The sequence below is a fragment of the Phyllostomus discolor genome, chromosome 4 (assembly GCF_004126475.2).
Source record: "Phyllostomus discolor isolate MPI-MPIP mPhyDis1 chromosome 4, mPhyDis1.pri.v3, whole genome shotgun sequence".
NCBI classification, from domain to species: domain Eukaryota; kingdom Metazoa; phylum Chordata; class Mammalia; order Chiroptera; family Phyllostomidae; genus Phyllostomus; species Phyllostomus discolor.
The window spans coordinates 105,390,916-105,412,301 of NC_040906.2; the positions used below are offsets into that span (position 1 = coordinate 105,390,916).

A 21,386-nucleotide genomic window follows, 5' to 3' on the forward strand; every position below is an offset into this window, starting at 1 on the left:
GGCTCAGTTGGTTGGAGCATCATCCCATACACCAGGGCTGTGGGCGGAGCAAAAACAGCAGGTCGATGTCTGTTTCTCTCTCTCTCTCAAATCAATAAATAAAACAGTTAAACACATACACGCACCTGGGAATGGGGGAAAAACTTCCTTAACTCTGACTCAAAGAAACAATAAGGAAAAAATTAAATATATCTGTTTGCTTTAAAATTTTTTGCCTGGTGAAAGGCAAATGATACATAGGGAAGATGTAGTTGCAGCTTATATGAAGGGTGGGCGCCGCTGTGTGTAGAAGACAATTAACAGGCCTGCACGTGAGCCCTGCCCTAGTTTGCATCTGGGCACTCAGGTTTCTGGAGAGACCTGCCATCCCCTGAACAGTAAGAGAGATTCACGTGTGCCTGACCCACGCAAGCAATAGTTCAATGCCCACCTGCTCTCCTTCTGAGACTCTAGGATGTCAGCCCATGCTGTAAGAGGGTGCCTCCAGCAGCCCCAAGCAGTGGAAATCTGGGCAGAACCACAGTGAGCTCACCAGTAGGTCGATCTTGCTGGCGCAGGGGTGCGCCTCTGGGCGCCCTGGGAGCTGGCTCCTGGCCTCCTCCGACCTGCCTCCTGTGTCTTTTCCCCTCTGCTGATTTTGCTTTGTACCTTTTCCATATAGTGCTGTGATTGTTCCTAGCAAATCACTGAACCCAGGGGTGGGATATGGGGCTCTGAACACACCCTCCTAATATATGAAGGACTTCTAAAAATAAAGAAGTTGAAGACCAAAATCCCACAGAAAAATGGGCTACCAAAATGAAGAGACAGAAAACAGAAATGCAAATGCCTCTTAACCATAAAAAACATGCTCCTTTGCCCACATAACAATATAAGAGAGTCAGACTAAAACTACAGTAAAATGTGTCATTTCTGCCCTTCTGGATTGATAAAAATAATAAAAAATGGTGATATGCGGTTAGTGAAGCCGCAAGAGGGCAGGTGTTCTCACACATCGCTGCAGACACACACCACTGAGGGATTCAACACTGTCTGGCAAAAATCACATTGTGCATTTACTCTTTGACCCAGAAATTCCACTTCTAGAAATGTAACCCAGAGATACTCCAGGAAAAAATATAGCAAGATGTGTGGCCCTGGCTGCTGTGGCTCAGTGGCTTGAGCATCGGCCTGCAAACTGAAAGGTTGCCAGTTCAATTCCCAGTCAGGGCACATGCCTGGGTTGTGGGCCAGGTTCCCCATAGGGGGTACACAAGAGGTAATCACACATTAATGTTTCTCTCCCTTTCTCCTCTCTCTCTAAAAATAAATAAATAAAGTATTTTTTTAAAAAGGTATATGCATTGCACAGGCTATCATTGCAGCTTTTTGATAATAGCAAAATGCTCAAAAAACTGTGGGGACATGTTTAATGAACATCAGAAACAGGCTGACTGGGCTTCGGTTGGCCAAATCTGAAACATTTTAAGCATCAAAACAAATAATGGCCGTAACAGATAATAAGCCACTGAATATAATAATGACATAATGGACTTTAACCCTTTGAATAAAATATCAATAATAATCCAGGCAGATGATAAATAAATAAATGGGGGCTATGGAAAACTGCTTCCTGATAGTAAAATGTTAATGAATAAATGTAGATAATACTAGAGTTGTTTGTTTTTTCTTTAATTACAGTTTTGCAACCCTCACTGTAATTACCACTAAAGGCCAGAATCACCAATGGATACTAAAACTAGTGGGTGAAAGTTTAAGGACAACAGGGTCTCTCTCCACAAACAACAGTACTAACAAAGGGAAACAGGAACCAGACAGAGAAGAAACCTAGTGGGCATCACCAAGTCCAAACAACCAAACTGAACCTTATTGGGAACAAGGCAGCACGATCTTCAGCTTTCTGATGAGATGAATGGGGTCTGGGGATCCCAGGGACAGCACTGAGAACACAGTTGCAACACCATCTTAGACACTGGCAGTGGCCAAGAGACTAGATCTTCAGTGCTCTCACCACAAATCTCAAATGGTAATTCTGTGTCCTGATGGGGTGTCAGCTACCATTGTGGTGATAGCCATTTTGCAAGTATACAAATGTATCATCAAATCAACATGTTCTACACAGTTGAGATGCCAATTACAGATCAGTGAAACTGAGGGGAGAGAATGCCTTCTGATGGGATGCCCTAAGGACTGGCTGCCAAAAATGTCAATGTCTTGAAAGACAGGAAATGGCTAAGGAACTGGTCCAGTTAAGTGAGACTAAAAGGACAAGATGACAACCAAACGGCAGGTGTGCTGCTAGAGGACAGGGAGGACAGAATCCACAAGGCATACACGGGCCGTGCACGGGGACCCGGGCTGCCTGTAACACTACCATATAATGTTGACTGTTCCAGTTTCGATCATTGGTCTGTGTTAATGCAAGTTCCTCGTTCTCAGAAAGTATACATTAAAGCACAATTCAGAAAATAATAATACAGATGGATATACAGAGAATGATAAGCTAAATGTTAATAGTTGGTGAAACTGGATGAAGAACATGTAGTTTTTTTGGTATACTTCTTGCAGCTTTTCAGTAGATCAGAAAGTTTTCAAAACAGATTTCAAAAAATACAGAATCTTCATTTTAAAAATTTGGTGGTGAGAAGTGAGACTAGTGTTGGTGGATGTTCTCTGAAAACTATGACCCCCAGCAATTCCCTTAAATAAATGAAGCTTTCTTTTGGGATTGGGCGGATCCCATGGCCCACACCATCCTGGCCCCCAGCACAGGTGCTCAGCGCCTTGGTCTCGGGGTTTATCAGACAATGCTAGGCCAGCAGGATGAAATTTATCTGCTATAAAAACTACTACTTAGTACACTGTTTACTAAATCGTTGGAGTCCACCATGTACAGTTAGATGTGAATATTAAAAAACTTTATTGTTGATGCTATTCCAGGTGTCCCCAATTCCCCCCACCTTTGCCCCCTTCACCCAACTCCCTCTTCCCCTCCTCCCCCTGACCCCCACCTTCACATTCTTGCCTGTGTCCATGGGCTGTGCATACACACATGGGTGGACCTGGACAGCATTATGCTGAGGGAAGTGACCCAGTCAGAGAAACACATATACCATATGATTTCACGAAAACGTGGAACCTAAAGAACAAAGTAAACTGATGAACAAAATAAAACCAGAGACATGGAGAATGGAACAGACTGACAGACCTCAGAGGGGAGGGGTGTAGGAAGGGGACTGGAGCAGATTAGCCAATGTGAAATTTCCTTTTAGAATTTAGTACTACAGAAGGCTCTGTCACCTGAGAAACAGGTATTTGTCTTGCTTCCTGGTGACAGAATTACATAGCGAAGGTGACTCTTACAGTTTGTCAGACAGGAAGACTGAGGCCAGACATGGGGCTGGACCACCGCAGCCCCAGGCCTGCACCTTCAGGTGACGCCCCAGGCCCATGCTTTCCCTTGGTCCTGGTTATTTCTACTCTGCGTTTACCCTTTTTTAATACTATTTTGAGGTAAAAGTCCATCCAGAAACCATTTAAGGTCTTTGGGAAATACAAGAACTACTAAAACACTTTAAGTAAATGTGGGCTGTTCTGGGCAGCTCCTTCTGGCTGTCCACTGGACACTGAGCATACGTGATGGACCACAGTCCTTCCCATCACAGAACATGCCCACGTGACACCCACTGTTAGATCCCCTGCCACTGTTTCTAAGTCTTGACGCCAAAGCCTACGGCAGCCTGAAGACAGCATGACTTTGAGCCACAAAACAATGACATCCTGTGGTTCTGTCTCCAAAAGAGCCCAGTTACATTGATCACTGACCTCAGAAGGTCAAAACTTCTGAGGTTACTTTAGATATTTATAGCAAGGATGATGAGTGAAGTTCCCAGCTTACTAGTATTAAAAGTGGCAAACCTTGTGAGTATTATTTTATTGCTTCTACCAAGAAATACTTTGGATTTCAACAGAATGACAAGACCAAAAATGCAAAAGCAAAAATTGCACATGCAAATGTGGGGAAAAAATTACTTCCCCCCTGTGATTTGGTGGGTGAGGGGTGAACACTGGTAGTGGGAGGAGGGGATGGGCCAGGGAGCCCACATTTGGGTGGGGGGTGTTAATACCAATCCTGACTTTGGATTGTTTTGGGCAGCAAAATGACCTCTAAAATGAAGTCATAATACTTTTGGCACAATGTGTTTTTCAAAAAGAAGAAGCAGTACAAGCCAAAAAGCAGGGAAGGCTTTTCTCCAGCCTGTAACCACGACTGGTGGCTTCAGTAGCAAAAGGAAAAAAAGATCAGTAGAAGGGGAAGGGTGGAAAATTAAAGAAAACACCCCCACAAGGTTGTCAAAGAAACCAAACCAAGTGCATTTATGCACAAAAAGAATCAAGACTACAGTGAACATGCATGCACTATTTTGTGACCAAAAAAAAATAGATTAAAATCCTGTCTTGAAAAATCTTTTGAGAGACTACATTTCCTTCCAGGTTATTTTATTACAGACCTCATCTGTAAAGCAAGCAGGCAACCTTGAATTTGTAAACTACCTGCTGGCTGGATTCATTAACACCTTCCAAAAATCAGCTAAGCTTGGGTCAAGAGAGTACAGGAAATTTCTGAAGGCCTCTTTTGCCTATCTTGACATCACAAGAAGCAATCACACCTAAAAAGGAAAGAAGGGAAGGAAAAAACCCTATGCCACAAACAGGCTTTCCCAAGTTTAGTCTATCTATTTTTCAAAATGGAGCCTTTTCTTTTTTTTAAAGAGAAAGGGCAAGTCTACGCAAACCACAGCCAGGGCTTAGCCTCAGCGAGTCCCCAGATACTGGCAGACAGCAGACCACGAGGCAAAGCAAGGTGTCCAGTTGGTAAAAGGCTGTAATGGCTTCCACGAGTAAGTGGCTAAGAGTCACCAGACAAGAGCAATGGCATGCACCCGGGGACCAGGAGAAGGTCAGTGTTAAGGGTGTTAGGAGGTGAGGGTACCATTAGGTGGGGAGGAGGCAGGGAAAGCCGGAGGGTCTGCATGCATCTGCCTGAAACTGGCATTCCGGGGAGGCTGGGAGGTCAGAGGACCCTGCCCAGAAGAGAGGGAACGGCGAGGCAAGCTGGACCAGCTTCTGCCCTTTCTCCTGGTCAAAGTCAGAAGCCTTGGGGGAGCAGGGCGGGTCGCCTCCACCTGCACGGGGGTCGCCAGGACCCAGGAGCAGGCGAGGGAGGGTGGGTCTCGGGGTAGGTGCTTGGCGGAACCACAGTTCTTACCCTGTGCCACAGTCCACCACGCAGGGAGGCAGGGAGGCAGGAAGCCCGCCACCCTCCGCATGCACACCACTCAACCCACGTGGGCAGCCTGGAAGGCCCTGTGAGGCCAGCTTCTGGGAGCCTCCACAGGGCTGCTCATGAGCCTGGATGCTCATGGGCTACCCACACAACGCAGCCCTGGCCCGCCAATCAAGGCGTTGGGCACGCCTCCAATGCCCACCATCTTAAGTGCTGGCAGTAGGCCTCCTTACCCATACTGCTAGCCTTCCTCTAGAGATGGGGAACAGCCCCCTCTAGAGATGGGGTCTATTTTTAGCTGTCCTACAGTGAATGTGACCTGTTTCCGTGACGTGGCTACTTCCCATCCTTTAAGGTTCAGCTCCAGTGTCACCTTCTCAATGAAATTGTCTTCTTCCTGTACCAATGTCTACTGCAACAATGTATTGCTTTAATTCACAGCACTTGAAGCAAATTTTTAAATATAATTATTTGTATCCAGTCCCCTCTCCTGCTCGATTCAGATAGGGCTGGTGTTTGTTTTACCAATGGTGACCTGTATTATACATGTGTGCACAGTATTTGTTGCATCCATGGAAAGCACCCAGATGTCTGATGAATGAATGAATGAATAACCTTAACCATAAAGAATATAGGTATATGTGCATGTATATATATGAGAATATATGTTGTTAGACTTACAATACCTAGCAGAACACTGCATAATTTATTCCTTAGAGGGAAATATGCAAAAGAAAATGTGTAGGCAGCCTTAAGGAATGAATAATCTTATATTGAGTTAACACCACACCAACATCATTACAGGAAAGTTTTCAAGTATCAAAAATGCAATGGTCCAAAAATTCTCACCAAAGCCAAGGACCAAAGCAGCTAAGCACTTACCACAGTGTAAAGCAGGGGTGTCAAATTCATTTTCACTAGGGGCCACCCAAGCCTCGTGATTGCCTTCAAAGGACTGAATGTAATTTTAGGACTGTATAAATGTAACTGCTCCTTAACTAGGGGCAGGGAGCTCAGCACTGCCGCCAGGTAGAAATAAAGTGTCGGCCTGGATAAAACAAGGTGGAGGGCTGGATTTGGACTGTGGGCCTTGTGTTTGCCTTCTGTGACATACAAGATAAGATGGGAGTTGTGAACACCAGCAAACCCAGTGAAGTAGAGAATCCACCAACAAAGGAATCACCAACAGATAAAGCCCAAGTACAACAAGAGGGTCTGCACAAACAGAAGAAGGAGCAACCCTAGAACATCCAGACAAGCAGATCAAAGAGACCACACCACTGAATCCCACAGAACTCCTACCATAGAAGTTCATCCTACAAAGACAGCATCAAGAAGCACAGAAACAAACAAAAAGAGCCACCTAAAATGGGGAGACAAAAAAACCTGCAATCAAAAGGAATGGAAGACTCTCCACTAAAAGAGTTAAATCAAATAGAGACAAGCAAACTATTAGATATAGAATTCAAAAGGATGGCTATAAGGCTGCCTAAGGGACTCACAGACAATTATAAGGAACTAAATGGGAACAACAGTATGAAGAAAGAAATAGAAACTATAAACAAGAACCAGGAAGAAATGAAGAATAAAATTTCTGAAATAAAAAACACACTAGAAGGAATTACAAGCAGGCTGGATGAAGCAGCAGACTGAATTAGTGAGCTGGAAGACAAGGTAGAAAGAAACACCCAGAGAGAGCTGCATGATAAAAGACTACAAAAATGTGAGAATAGCTAAAGGGAACTGTAAGGCAATATAAAATGGAACAACATTTGAATCATAGGAATACCAGAAGGAGAAGAAGAGGAGCAAGGGATAGAAACCTTGTTTGAAAAAATAATGACAGAAAACTTTCTTCAACCCTGGAGAGGGGAAAAACCATGCAAGTTCAGGAAGCACAGAGGGTCCTATTCAAAGTAAATCCAAAGAGGCCTACTCCAAGACACATCATAATTTAAATACCAAGTTTTAAAGACAAACAAAGAATCTTAAAAGCAGCAAGGGAGAAACAGGAAGTAACATATGAGGGAGCTCTGATAAGTGTAGCAGCTGACCTTTCAACAGGCACACTACAGGCCAGAACAGAATGGGGAGATATATTCCAAGTAATGACAAACAAAGGCCTTCCACCAAGACTACTCTATCGAGCAACTCTCCCAGTTAAAATGGAAAGTGAAATAAGGAGTTTCCCAGACAAAAGAAGGCTGAAAAAATACACCTCTTCCAAACCAGCACTGCAAAGGATGCTAAAGGGTCTGCTATAAGATGAGGAAGAAAGAGTGAGAGAGAGGAACACAGGTACAAAGGAGGTAAAATGAATAACTTCCTATCAATAATAACCCTAAATGTTAATGGATTAAATGCTGTAGTCAAAAGATATAAAATAGCTGAATGGATAAGAAAACATGACCCACACATAAGCTGCCTACAAGAGACCACCTCAGAACAAAACACCTGCACAGACTGAAAGTGAAGGGTTGAAAAAAATATTCAAAGCAAATGGATAGGAAAAAAAAAGCCAGGATAGTAATACTTATATTAGACAAAATAGACTTCAAAACAAAGGCCATAAAAAGAGACCAGAAGGATACTTCATAGTACTCAAGGGAAGAATCCATCAGGAAGACATAAACATTATAAATACATATGTACCCAACATAGGAGCACCCAAATATATAAGGAAAATCTTGGAGGATTTCAAGAAGGATATAGACAGCAACACACTTATACTTAGGATTTTAAACCCCACTGTCAAAAATGTATAGATCTTCCAAACAAAATATCAACAAAGATATGGCAGCATTGAACAAAACCCTAGATCAAATAAATGGACTTAACAGATACAGATATACGTATATGTATATATATATGTATATGTATATATATGTGTGTGTGTGTGTGTGTGTGTGTGTGTATATATATATATATATATATATATATATATATATATAACTTTCATGCCAAAGAGGCAAAACACACATTTTTCTCAAATGTACATGGAACATTTTTAAAGATAGACCACATGATAGGACACAAAACCAACCTCAGCAAATTCAAGAAAACTGAAATCATTTCAAGCATTTTCTGGAACCACAAGGGGCTGAATATAGAAACTAACCTCAAGGAAAAAACTAAAAAACAGTCAAATTCATGGAGATTGAATAGAATGCTATTAAACAATGAATGGGTCAATAATGAGATCAAGAATTTTTTTTGGAAAGAATAAAAGATTAAAAAGTTTCTGGAAACAAATGAAAATGAACACACAATGGTCCAAAACTTTTGGAACACAGCAAAGGCAGTCCTGAGAGGAAAGGTCATAGCAATACAGGCCTACCTAAAAAAATATATAAATATTTCCAAAAAGCAACCTAACCCTACACCTACAAGAACTGGGGGAACAACAACACACAAAGCCCAGAGCAAGTAGAAGGAAGGAAAAAAACAAGATCAGAGCAGAATTAAATGGCATAGAGGCTAAAATGGCAATTCAGAGTATCAATACATCTAGGATCGGGTTCTTTGAAAAGATAAACAAAATTGACAAACCTTTAAGCAGACTCATCAAGAGAAAAGAGAGAGGACCCAAATAAACAAAATCAGAAATGAAAGAGGAAAGTTTACAACTGATACCACAGAGACACAATGGATTGTAAGAAATTACTATGAACAAGTATGTGCCAAGAAATTTGGAAACCAGGGTAAAATGGACACATTTCTAGAAAAATGCAATCTCCCAGAACTGAATGAAGAAGAAGCAGAAAGCCTGAATAGACCAATAACAGCTGATCAAAGCAGTAATCAAAAAACTCCCAGCACACAAATGCCCTGGACCAAATGTTTTCACAAGAGAATTTTACAAAACTTTTAAGGAAGAGCTAACTGCTATTTTTCTCAGAATATTCCAAGAAATCCAAGAAGAGGAAAGGCTACCAAACTCTCTTTATGAAGCCAGCATCACCCTAATTCTAAAACCATATAAAGACACACAAAGAAAGAAAACTACAGGCCAACATCACCGATGAACATAGACGGTAAAATCCTCAACAAAATATTGGTGAACGGCATCCAGCAATACATTTAAAAGATCATACACCACGATCAAGTGGGATTCATCCCAGGGATGCAAGGATGGTACAATATTCACAAATCAATAAACTTAATACATCATGTAAACATAATGAAAGACAAAAATCACAAGATCATATCGATAGATGCAGAAAAAGCATTTGATAAGGTACAACAGCCATTTATGATAAAAACACTCAACAAAGTGGGAGTAGAGGGAGCATTCTTCAACATAATGAAGGCCATATACAAGAAACCTACAACCAACATCATACTTAATGGGCAAAAACTAAAATCTTTCCTACTAAGATCATGAACAAGACAAGGATGTCTGCTTTCACCACTTCTATTCAACATAGTATTGGAAGTCCTAGCCACAGCAATCAGATAAGAAAAAGAAATAAAAGGCATTCATCCCTGGTTGGTGTGGCTCAGTGGATTGAGTGTCAGGCTGTGAATAAAATGGTCACTTGTTTGATTCCCAGTCAGGACACATGACTGGGTTGTGGGCCAGGTCTGCAGGAGTAGACGCTCAAGAGGCAACCATACATTGATATTACTCTCCCTCTCTTTCTCTTTCCCTTCCCCTCTCTATAAATAAATAAAATCTTTTTTTAAAAGGCATCCAAATTGGAAAGGAGGAAGTAAAACTGTCACTGTTTGCAGATGATATGATTGTGCACATAGAAAACCCTATAGATTCCACCAAAAAACTACTCGACCTAATAAGTGAATTTGGCAAAACAGCAGGGTTCAAAGTCAATATTCAGAAATCAAATATATTTTTATACACAAACTATGTAAGATCAAAATCAGAAATTGCATTTGCTGTAGCAACAAGAAAAATAAAGTACCTAGGGATACACCTGACCAAGGAGGTGAAATATCTGTACTCAGAAAACTACACAAACTGAAGAAAGAAATTAAGAAGACATAAATAAATGGAAGCATATACTGTGTTCATAGACTGGAAGAATTAACATCATCAAAATATCGATATTACCCAAAGCAATTTATATATTCAATACAATCCCTATTAAAATATCAATGACCTATTTCACAGATATAGAACAAACATTTCAAAAATGTATATGGAACTGTAAATGACCCCGAATAGTTGTGGCAATTTTAAGAAAGAAGAACAAAGTAGGAGGGATCACAATACCTGATATCAAACTGTATTACAAGGCCACTGTAATCAAAACAGCCTAGTACTGGCACAAGAACAGACACATAGACCAATGGAACAGAATAGAGAGCCCAGAAATAAACCCAAGTCTCTATGGTTAGTTAATATGTGGCAAAGGGGGCAGAAGCATAAAATGGAGTAAAAATAGCTTCTTCAATAAATGGTGTTGGGAGATCTGGACAGCTACCTGCAAAAGAATGAAACTCGATCACCAACTTACACCATACACAAAAATAAATTCAAGGTGGATAAAAGACTTAAATATAAGTCATGACACCATCAAAGTCCTAGAGGAGAGCATAGGTAGGTAAATCTCAGACATCCACGCAGCAACATCTTCACCAATATGTCGCCTAGAGCAAGGGACACAAAGGAAAGAATAAACTAATGGGACTTCATCAAATTGAAAGCTTCTTCATGGCTAAAGAAAACTGCATTAAAATGAAGATAGAACCAACAGTATGGGAAAACATATTTGCCAATGATACCTTGGACCAGGGTTTGATCTCCAAAATATATAAAGAACTCATTCAACTCCACTCCAGGAAGACAAACAACTCAAGTAAAAAAATGGGCAAAGGACCTGTACAGACACTTCTCCAAGGAGGACATACAGAGGGCCCAGAGACATATGAAAGATGCTCAGCATCATTAACCATCAAAGAGATGCAAATTAAAACCACAATGAGGTCCTACTTCACACTGGTCAGAATGGCCATCATAAATAAATCAACAAATAAGTGCTGGCAAGGTTGTGAACAAAAAGGATCCCTAGTGTATGCACTGTTGGTAGGAATGCATACTGGTGCAGCCACTGTGGAAAACAGTATCAAATTTCTTCAGAAAAGTAAAAATGGAACTGCCTTTTGACCCAGCAATTCCACCATTGGGATTATACCCTAAGAATCCCAAAACACCAATTCAAAAATACCTATGCACCCCAATGTTCACAGCAGCACAATGCACAATAGCCAAGTGTTGGAAGAAACCTAAGTGCCTGTCAGTAAATGAGTGTATCAAAAAACTGTGGTACATTTACACAATGGAATACTACACAGCAGAAAGAAAGAAGAAGCTCCTACCCTTTGCCACAGTATGTATGGAACTGGAAAGCATAATGCTAAGTGAAATAAGCCAGTGGTGAAAGACAAATGTCATATAATCTCACCTATAAGTGGAACCTAAGCAATAAAACAAACAAGCAAGCAAAATACAGCCAGAACAAACTGACAGTTACCAGAGAGAAAGGGGGAGAGGGTTAATAGGGGATGGGCCATCAAGGAACATGCATAAAGGACACATAGACAAAACCAAAGTGGGTAGGTTTGAGTGTGGGAGGAAAGGTTGGGTGGGGCAGGGGCATGTGTGGGGTGAAAATGGAGACAACTGTATTTGAGCAACAATAAAAAAAAGAGAAAAAAAACCACAAAACTTATTTGGAAAAGTGATGAAAGAAAACTTCCCTAATTTGGTGAAAGTAATAGATATACAAGTCCAGGAAGTACAGAGAGTCCCAAACAGGATGAATGTAAAGAGAATCACACAAAGTGACATTACAATTAAAATGCCAAAGGTTAAAGATAAAGAGAGTATCTTAAAAGCAACAAGAGAAAAGCAGAGAGTTACTACAAAAGATTTCTCATAAGACTACCAGCTGATTTCTCAAAAGAAACTTTGCAGTCTAAAAGGAACTAGCAAGAAGCAGTCAAAGTGATGAAAAGCAAGGACCTACAACCTCGATTACTCTCTCCAGCAAAGCTATCATTTAGAATTGAAGGGCAGATAAAATTCTTCCCAGACAAGGTAAAGCTAAAGGAGTTCATCATCACCAAGCCATTATTATATGAAATGTTAATGGGACTTATTTAAGAAAAAGAAAAATATCACAACTAGAACAGTGAAATGGCAATGCATTCACAAGTATCAACAACTGAAACTAAAAAACAATTTAGGCAAGCAAACAGAACAGAAATGGTATCATAGATTGGAGATCATTTGGAAGGTTATCAGTTGGGAGAGGGAAGGGAGACAATAGATTAAAAAATGCATAGATTAAGAAGTACAAGTTGGTAGGTACGGAATAGAGAGGGGGGATGTTAAGAACATTATAGGAAATGAAAGTAGCCAAAGAACTTACATGCATGACCCATGGACCCATGACCCACGAACTAAGGGGGAGAGGAGTTGCCAGAGAGAATGGGGTACTAGTTGGAGGTGGTATAAGGGGGAAAATTGGGACAACTGTAATTGCATAATCACTAAAACATATCTTTAAAAATAAGGTGATTTTAGGGCTTTATTCAAGGCACTTTTTTCACATTATTTCTTCTTCCACATGTAACTTCTCTCCTTTAATTCACTATGTGTTACATGTATTGATTATGCTTATTTAATTTATAATTATTAGTTCTAAAGTATATGCTTTGTTTTGCTCTAAAAATAAAGTTGACATTTCCTTTTTTAATTTTTATTATGAAAAATTTTACAAATATACGAAAATGCAGATTAATTGAATAAACTCTCATGTACCCATCACCCAGTTTCATTTATATGATATATAATGACATTTTCTCTTGGACCAGAATTTCTAAGAATTGTCTCTCCTCCACATTTTCTATTAACTTTCTGAAAAAGTCTGGAGCAGGGATTCCACACTTCATATGATTTTCTAGATTATATTTTAGGGATAGGTTTTTGTCTGTTAATTCAGCTATATTTTCTCTTACTCTTTTAAAAATGTATTTATCATTTTCTCCATCCTACTTGGATAATACATTGTCACCTTTTTAAAGAAACCAATCAAGCACTTCATCATTCCTTGCATGTCCTTCTCTAGGCTAAGTTGCATTCTCCATTGGGTTTTCTAAGGGTTTTTGGTCATCATATATCAGATTGTGATCAGTAGGCAGAATATCAGAGAACTTGGGATAGACTAGCTTTCTGAAGGGATCAGTCACCAGGTCAGATCTGAAATGAGAATGAGTGTAAAGCACCATTGATGTGCTTACCTAATGATCTCATGACTCCCCTTTCAAGGTAAAAGGAGAATCAAGCTGGGATTTGGAATCTAATCCTGGTGTCCAGAATCCAAGGGAATGATGTCAGAAGAAACTACATTAGGGGACCAAAGAATGAAGAGAAGGTGTAGAATTTCAGAGAAGAAAACTGGGGGACAAGGTGAGGATAGGGCACTTGGTCATGTTATAAAACAAGAGAAGTCCAAACATATAGTCCAGGGGGATTCTGACCCATCCTGAAGCCATCTTCAGAGAGGAGGATCGGAGAAGGGGTAATCACCCAGTACTCATGTCCATACACACCCATTGCCCGAACTTGTTCTGCAGTCACACAGAGATGACTCATGACATTGTCCTTTGCCTTAGCCAGAACCCACCCTGTCCTGTCCTCAGTCTCCCCCTCCCACTACCACCTCCCTGATGTGAGCCCCCTAGCCCGGAGCATGGAGCAGGCGGACTCATCTCCATGGATGTCTGGTTGCATGACAGTCTGTAGGTCTCATGCTTCTTCCCTTCAGAAAGGATCAGTTCTTGGGGAGCTGTGTTTGGATCCAGCGTCACATTCACTGTCAATAAAGAAAATCCATTCTGATAATAAGCAATATTATGGAAGTATTAAAAATACATAATTAATTTCATGTCATGAAATTAATATCTAAACAGGCAAACATTGTTACAGTGACATAAGGTATTTAAAGTGAAAGAACTTTTTGAGACACAGAAAACAGCCATTTCTGTCAATACCCAAGAAGTCCTTTATCACCAGCAAGTGAGTCACCATAGAGTTGCAGATTTCAGGGAAATCTTCGCGCCAGCAGAATCACAATGTCTCAGCTCACAGCCTTGAAAGCAAGGATGGATACTCTACTTTTTTTCATCCTCTCCCTTAACTAGATCACTTGGGAATGTGCACTAGGGGATCAAATTATTGTCTTTTAATCCATTTGCTTCTATTATCACTGTAAACATTGGCACTGATCCTGATTACAGGAATGTAAGTCATAGACTCTCATGTTACATGAGTTATTGAATGTTCAGGGAATGACTGCCACATGTGACTTCTGAGGGAAGCGCACAGTGGGGTTCCCACTGCAAAGTGTGTTCCACAGTCTCCATTTACCTCAGTTACCATTTCTACAGCTCCTTTTCTTTATCAGGCCTACAGCCACCAGAAGAAACAATCCAAAAATAAGCGGTATCATCCATGAAAAGGTCATCTTGGAATCTAAAATGAGAACCCCCAAATCCCATTAAATTATGAAACTAGGAAAATGCCAAGTTAATCCATTGTATCTGAACAACTCCTGACCTGGAGAGGAGGATGAGAACCTGGCCTCAGGGAGGAAGTTGGTCTGTTTCTCCCTGCTCTGTGGGAGCTGAGGAGATCTTTGAAGTTTATGTTAACTTTATTGTTTGCTCCTTGCAGTCAGACACACTCACACACTCACATACCCAAACATACATACTCACACAGCTACACACACAAACATATTCATACAGTGATCCACACATACTCACACTCATGTAGTCACACACACTCATGTAGTCACACCCACTCTCACACTGACATGCACACACACACACACACACACTCACACAGTCACACACATGTACACATGCACAACTCACATTCATACACACACACAAGCACACACTCACACCAAAAATACATACTCACACACATTCACACACATTTCTCTTTCTTTTTCAGTTCTATTACAACAGTCACTGGAGAGGGTGGCAAAGGATAAGGTTATCCAGTCTACAGTCGTGAAGGTGGTGGTAAGGACAATTAGTTTTTAATCCAAAAGAAAATCCACCACGAGTAAAACAAAAAGTCTGGGTTGGTCTTCATATTCATTTCCCAAAGCTGAGAGGCACACATGAGTCACCAACCTGAGGAAGAAAAAGTCGCCACTTTCTCCTCTCCAAGAAGGGGGTTGCTGACAGAGCAGGTCACGTTCACAGCAGAGCTGTCTGCGACCAACAGAAATGCCTCCACGTGGAAGAGCCCGCGGCTGTCTGGAGTCAGGACCTCCGAAGATGATGGAACTGTCTTTCCTTCCGCGTCCCTCCACTGCACACGGGGCTGTGGGAACCACCCTTCTGAGCTGCATCTCAGCTGCCTTTGTCCATCCTGTGTTCCCCCCATGGTGATGTGCGGGGAAGAACCCAGACCTGGGGAAGAGAGATCAAGACACAAAACCTCCAGTCTCTGCAAGTGGCAATTTGGTCAGTGAAGTCACCGAGGAAAGGGTGATTTGGAGGTTTGTGGATAGAGTGAGGCATATGGGGCAATTACACCCCACTTAGGGATGAGACTAGCTAGAGGGGATTTTGTTTTGTTTTATTGGGTTGCTTTTTCTCTATGGCCTTTTTTTTTTTTTTTTTTTGGTATTTCTAAAACTATCTTGGGACAGATTAAGGGATACAACAACTTTCAAATCTAATCTTTTTTTCTTCTCTACCTGAGAACAAAATGATTTTGAGTAAGGCATAAGTCATATGGCCAGGAAGTAAGTGAATTAGGGAATAGTCTCCAGGATCAAAATCTTATATATATGTCCAAAGGCAGAAAATGACGGTGTCCATCTAACTTCTCCACATGTGCTCCTATGGCTATTACCTAAACGTATTTATTAATTTACACACAAATCAATGAGAGAGCCAAGTGGAGTATCCAAGATGTTGGTCTATGTCTTTGATAGCATTTGCTAGCCTTGGAAAATCAACTTTCATTCACAAATATAGACAGTGGCAAAATATGAGGGAGGGAACAATTTTGTTTTTCCTCTTCCATCCTGCCAATTCTGTATTTATTATTTTCGTTTATATGTGGATCTAGTTTAGTTTTCAAAACATCACACTTCCTAGTAACTACATATTTCCCAGAGTTTTCATAACATTCTGTGAAACAGTGAGTCTTATGTAAAGTTATAGAGTAAAATTCTCATTATTTCATGAAATGGGTGGCCACTATGGATATAGTGCCCTGGGAAGGGCACAAATTCTGTACCCAAAAATTAAACCTGATTTATTTGAGCTTGTGGACTTTAAGTATCTATGGCAGTTACTGCACATCAGAGGGTTTAATATAAATTTGATGAATGAATGAACATTAAAAAAATATCAGATGCCAGGAAGATTTTCCAGAACTAACATGTCAAAGCAGTAGAATCCAAAACATGTATCTGGAATCCTTACCTACTACCTTCAGATCCAAACTGCTCTCCTGGTAGACACCATCTTTTTCGAAAAGGCACCGGTACTGCCCATCATCGGAAGTGCTGGCATTGTGTATGTGCAGGGTCAGTCTTCCCTCGCTGAGAGCGTCAGTCACCAACACTGTCCTCCCTCTGTATTCTGCCATCTGCTCTTTAGACACGTGGTCCCCGTCCACATACACATAAACAGCAGGATATCGGTGGGATCGGACCCACCTCACCTCCATGCTGTGTGCACTAGCCTTGGGGGACAGGGAACAGGTTAATTGTATGTCTTCCCCCACTCTGACAAGAAGGGGCTCGGAAGGTCCAATCACTTTTAAGGAAGCTGTTAAATAAACATAGCAGACAAAACACAAGGAAAGACTCAGAATGGAGCAAATACTGTTTGTTATCAGCAAGAACATCTCAAGTGGGATTTACAACCCACCAGAATCCAGGGGGAGCTCAAAGCTCCCAGCCATCCTTTGGAAAGCGATAAGTTTGGTGCAGTCAGGACAGGGGCTGTCCTTGCTCAAGGCAAAACCATTTTCTCATGTGTGTCAACCTAAAAAAATCAGTAGCAGAACCCTCACCTGCCCCTGACTACAATGTATTCAGATTACAGCCCAATAAAGAAATTTTTTAATTAAAATTCTTAGAATAAAAATAATACTTCATCACTTAAAATATGTATGGCATTAAGCAACTCTTACCAGTGTATGCCTCAGTTTCTTAAACTATAAAACAAATATATCACTACCAAAATCTTAAGGTTGTTCTGGAGTTAAACAAAATAATCTATAGAAAGCTCTTGGATGACCATGTAGTGTGAACAGAGGTATGCAGACTGAGACCTGAGGGCATTGGAGAAAATCCCACCCTCTGCCTTGATGATGGAGAGGTGATGAAAATGAGTTTCTGTGTATGTTTAGTAATGAAATGTGAAGAATTTTTCCCTGGTTTGATTTTATAATACCTGATAGGTCAGATCCAGCCATCACTTTTCACTTGCCCAAGGTCCCACAAGCATGGGGCTCTAAACACACACCAAGTTCAATGTCCCCAGATGATTTATGAAAAATAAGATCAAGAATTGCGGAGGTTGGAAAGGTACAGAATGCAACACACTGATGAATACACAAACAGAGTCTGTTCTTCCCACTGTGGAGAGTGGAAAAATTTGTCTGACGACTTTACTGGATCCAACCTCTGTTACATCTCTAGTTCCCCATGGCCACAGGCCATGCCCAATTTATTCTATTCTAAATTGAGAGTTATCTTTTTCTACCAAATGGTCAGAATGCTTATACTGATGATCACTTAGAATAAAAATACAGGTATAAATTTGCATATTATCTGAATGGGGGTCAGTAACCAAAGGCAAAAATGACTTCATTATGTAATCATTTAAAATTTGTTAGGTACTTCTCACAGGAAAATTTGCTGTTAACACAATTCTAATTTTCAGATTATTTCCTTCTATTCTACCTAAAATTTCACTTCCAATGATTTCTAGCATTTTGTTTGTTTTGTCCTTCAATTTTACCTAAAACAATACTACCTCTATTCCATATGTATCTGTTAAAATCTAAAAATGAATGTAATAGACAGAAAAATGAACAAATAATTACTAGAAATAGTGAAGTGAACACATTGTAAGGTATAAAAGTGTCGAATCACTGTATTGTACACCTGAAACTCATATAACCAGTATAAGATTGTATACCAACTATGCTTTGTAATTTTTAAAAGAAAGAGTAATCTAGGGTTTAGTTTGCTGCCATTTCTCCATCCATGTGTCTTACAGTAAATTACTTGGCAAAACATACTGTTTCCTCATCTCTGTTACCCATGCGAGGATTGCTCCCCCTGTCCATGACCCATGGTATGTACCAAACCCATTACCCTGCCAGGCACAGGTCAATTAAGAGTTACAATGGATTTTGATAGAAACTAAAGAAAGCAAAATAAATTTTTGAGATTTAATTAACTAGGTGTGTTATAGACACAGGAAACTCCTGTTTTTCCAGAATTCAAGAGAAAATAAAGTTTAAAGTACTGGGGAAAGTCCTACAGTCCTCTTTGTTAATAACCAATGTTTTACTAGAACAAGAGCTCTTTGAGAACAGCCCTACATAATCTTTTCTGTAGGGTTTTGTACACAGACTCACACACAGTTTGTGCTCACATCTGAGCATTGGATGTACGCTTCTGAAATGCCTCCTGAACATCCACTGGAAAGTTTAATCTTTTCTGGACTGCGAAGTATACCGACCTGTACACTAATTCTGTGAAATCTAATAACTTCATCATCATAATATATAATCCTCATCCAATCAGCATATTTGATTAAGTGGGCTATCTTATTCCCCAAGCTAAATTATACTATACTATATTATACTATACTATGTTATATTATGTTATGTTATATCATGCCAACACTTTTAGAATCTGACACATTAAAGATTAAATTCAATATGTTCATTTTAAAGATGAGAAAAATAGGGACCAATGCTTTAGTTAAATCACTCATAAAATATTAAGAACTTGCACTGGTAAGTCAGACATAGGTTAGAAAGCAAATATCATAATTTCTTGGTGGTTTTTGGCAAGATGCATATGTCTCTAAGATTGTTTCCCAACAGTAAAATGAGGATAAATCTATTAACCTTTATAATTATCATAAGAAAAAATTCCTGTAAAGCACTGAGCATGGTGCTTGACATATAATTAATATGTCAAATAACTAGTCATTATTTTTCTAAACCAACAACATTATTTGCCAGAGCAAGGACAGGGATTTCTGTCTCAGGACTTCCAGAGAGAGCTCAGTTTGCCAGCAGCCCTTTGCCTCTGAGCTCTCATTCCGGAGAGGAACACGGAGGCGGCTGAGAAGCTCCTGCCTCCTCAGTCAGCAGCACACCCTCAGAGCACCTGAGGGCACAGCCCTCTGACCCCCAGCTGACAGGGAGTTTAGGGAAGCTCCCTCTGCACATCTAGTTTTAGCGTGTCCCAGAAGATGAGCGCAGCCTAGGAACAGCATGCCACTGGGTTGTATTTTGTGTGCTGGGGCTCCAGTGAACATGTCAAGTTGGTTCAGATAACTCAGAGGAGTGACTCTTCACCTGCAATCTTTCTGAAGGACAGAAGCATGTGCCAGCCTGCCCGAACACTGGCTTGGCTGTCTGATCTGGAATGAACCAGCTTTGCTGGTTAAGATTTCTGTCTGATAATGAGCAGATGTTGCCCCAGGCAGAAAGGGATCCAACTTGGAAGGGAAGGCTCACAGGTGTGCAGCTCTCCTCCGATTGTGGAGTTACCTTTGAACTTCCTGAGAGCCGTTCTTTTATTTTTATGGCCCAATAGGGTCAAAAGTGTCACATCAGATTCTGGAAGGTATTGATTGAGGAGTGTTTACCACCCTAATTTTCCTCAAATTAGGAAAGGAAGAGTACTTAAGGTCATCTAAAGTACACACAGGTGCACATGCACACACACTCCTGTAACAGGTAACTTGAGGGACAGTGGGGTGTTGGTGGAAGAGAAAATAAGTGATCTGCATGTGGGCAGGGTGCAGGCTGGTGGTCATGGGCTGGGGGAAAGCTCACAGAAAGAAGGAAGATGGAGAGGAGGTGAAGGAGAAACCGAAAGAGGTTCAAATATGAACTGGTTATTTTTTAAACCACTTATCTTAGGTACAGTAAAATACCTGCAGTACAACTACTAAGAAAAAGGGAAAAACTAAAACAAACAATCAAAAACAGAAAATCGTCAGCCCAGGCAGCACAGGGTCCTAGGCTGATCTGGGAAAGCATCCTCCCAACAGTGAGGAGGTTAGAGCACCTGGGCGAGGAGCAGGTGCAGAAACCACAGCAGAGCCAGGGTGTGGAAGTGGTGGCCTCCAATTGTCATGATGACACTGCCCTCACTCACACTAGCGACTGCCCCACCAGCTGTCCTGTGTCATCTCTACACGCTCCCAAGACGGCCCCTCTTCCTCCTGCCCAACAAGCAGAGATCGTGTCTCTGCCCCTTGCAGGTGTCCATCTGAGGCTCACTTGGGTTCCCATAAACACTGAAACTGACAGGTGAAAGAACACAAATGTGCCTAAAGGAGGCTGTGGAGACCTGCACTTTGCCAGTCCCCTCTGGTACTAAGTGAAGATGGGACTTGGGAGAGTCATGTCTCAAGTTCTCATGGGGATCACATGGTGCCTCAGCAGCTGAGCAGCTTTGCCTGGGAGCCTGTCTCCCTCCAGGAAGCACAGAGGCTGACCCACCTCTGTGCAGTACGCCTGCTTACCGAGCTCGTTCTGGAGTTTCTCTGGAAAAAGAATGAGAATAACATGTTAGGTAAGCAATTTGTTCTAAGGGAAAGGAGTAAAATATCTCACAAAAATAAAAGCAAGTCTTCTCTTTTATTGGAAATCTGGACAAATAAAAAAGAAATTAAACATAGAAAAATATTCTTTCCCACCTGGTGGTTCAGCTGTTTTTCCTTTTCCCTGCACAACAAAAATGCTCTCAGTTCTACCACCTCATAATACATATTCTTTTCATAAATATATGGAAAGTATAAAATACATGGACATTGACAATTATCACCTATAATTCCAAAC

General features: G+C 40.9%; 1 protein-coding gene across 1 annotated transcript; it reads right to left on the reverse strand.

Annotated features, from left to right (window-relative positions):
- Positions 1 to 13,569: 13,569 nt before the first annotated feature.
- Positions 13,570 to 21,316, reverse strand: LOC114495686 (butyrophilin-like protein 2). The gene is made up of 6 exons (XM_028511062.2): positions 21,245 to 21,316; positions 21,071 to 21,089; positions 16,766 to 17,113; positions 15,458 to 15,739; positions 14,691 to 14,786; positions 13,570 to 14,127 (listed from the first exon to the last, which is right to left on the reverse strand). Exons 1-6 carry the CDS (start codon positions 21,314 to 21,316, stop codon positions 13,904 to 13,906), a joined length of 1,041 nt encoding a protein of 346 aa, XP_028366863.2. The 3' UTR covers positions 13,570 to 13,903.
- Between the last annotated feature and the right edge of the window lie 70 nt (positions 21,317 to 21,386).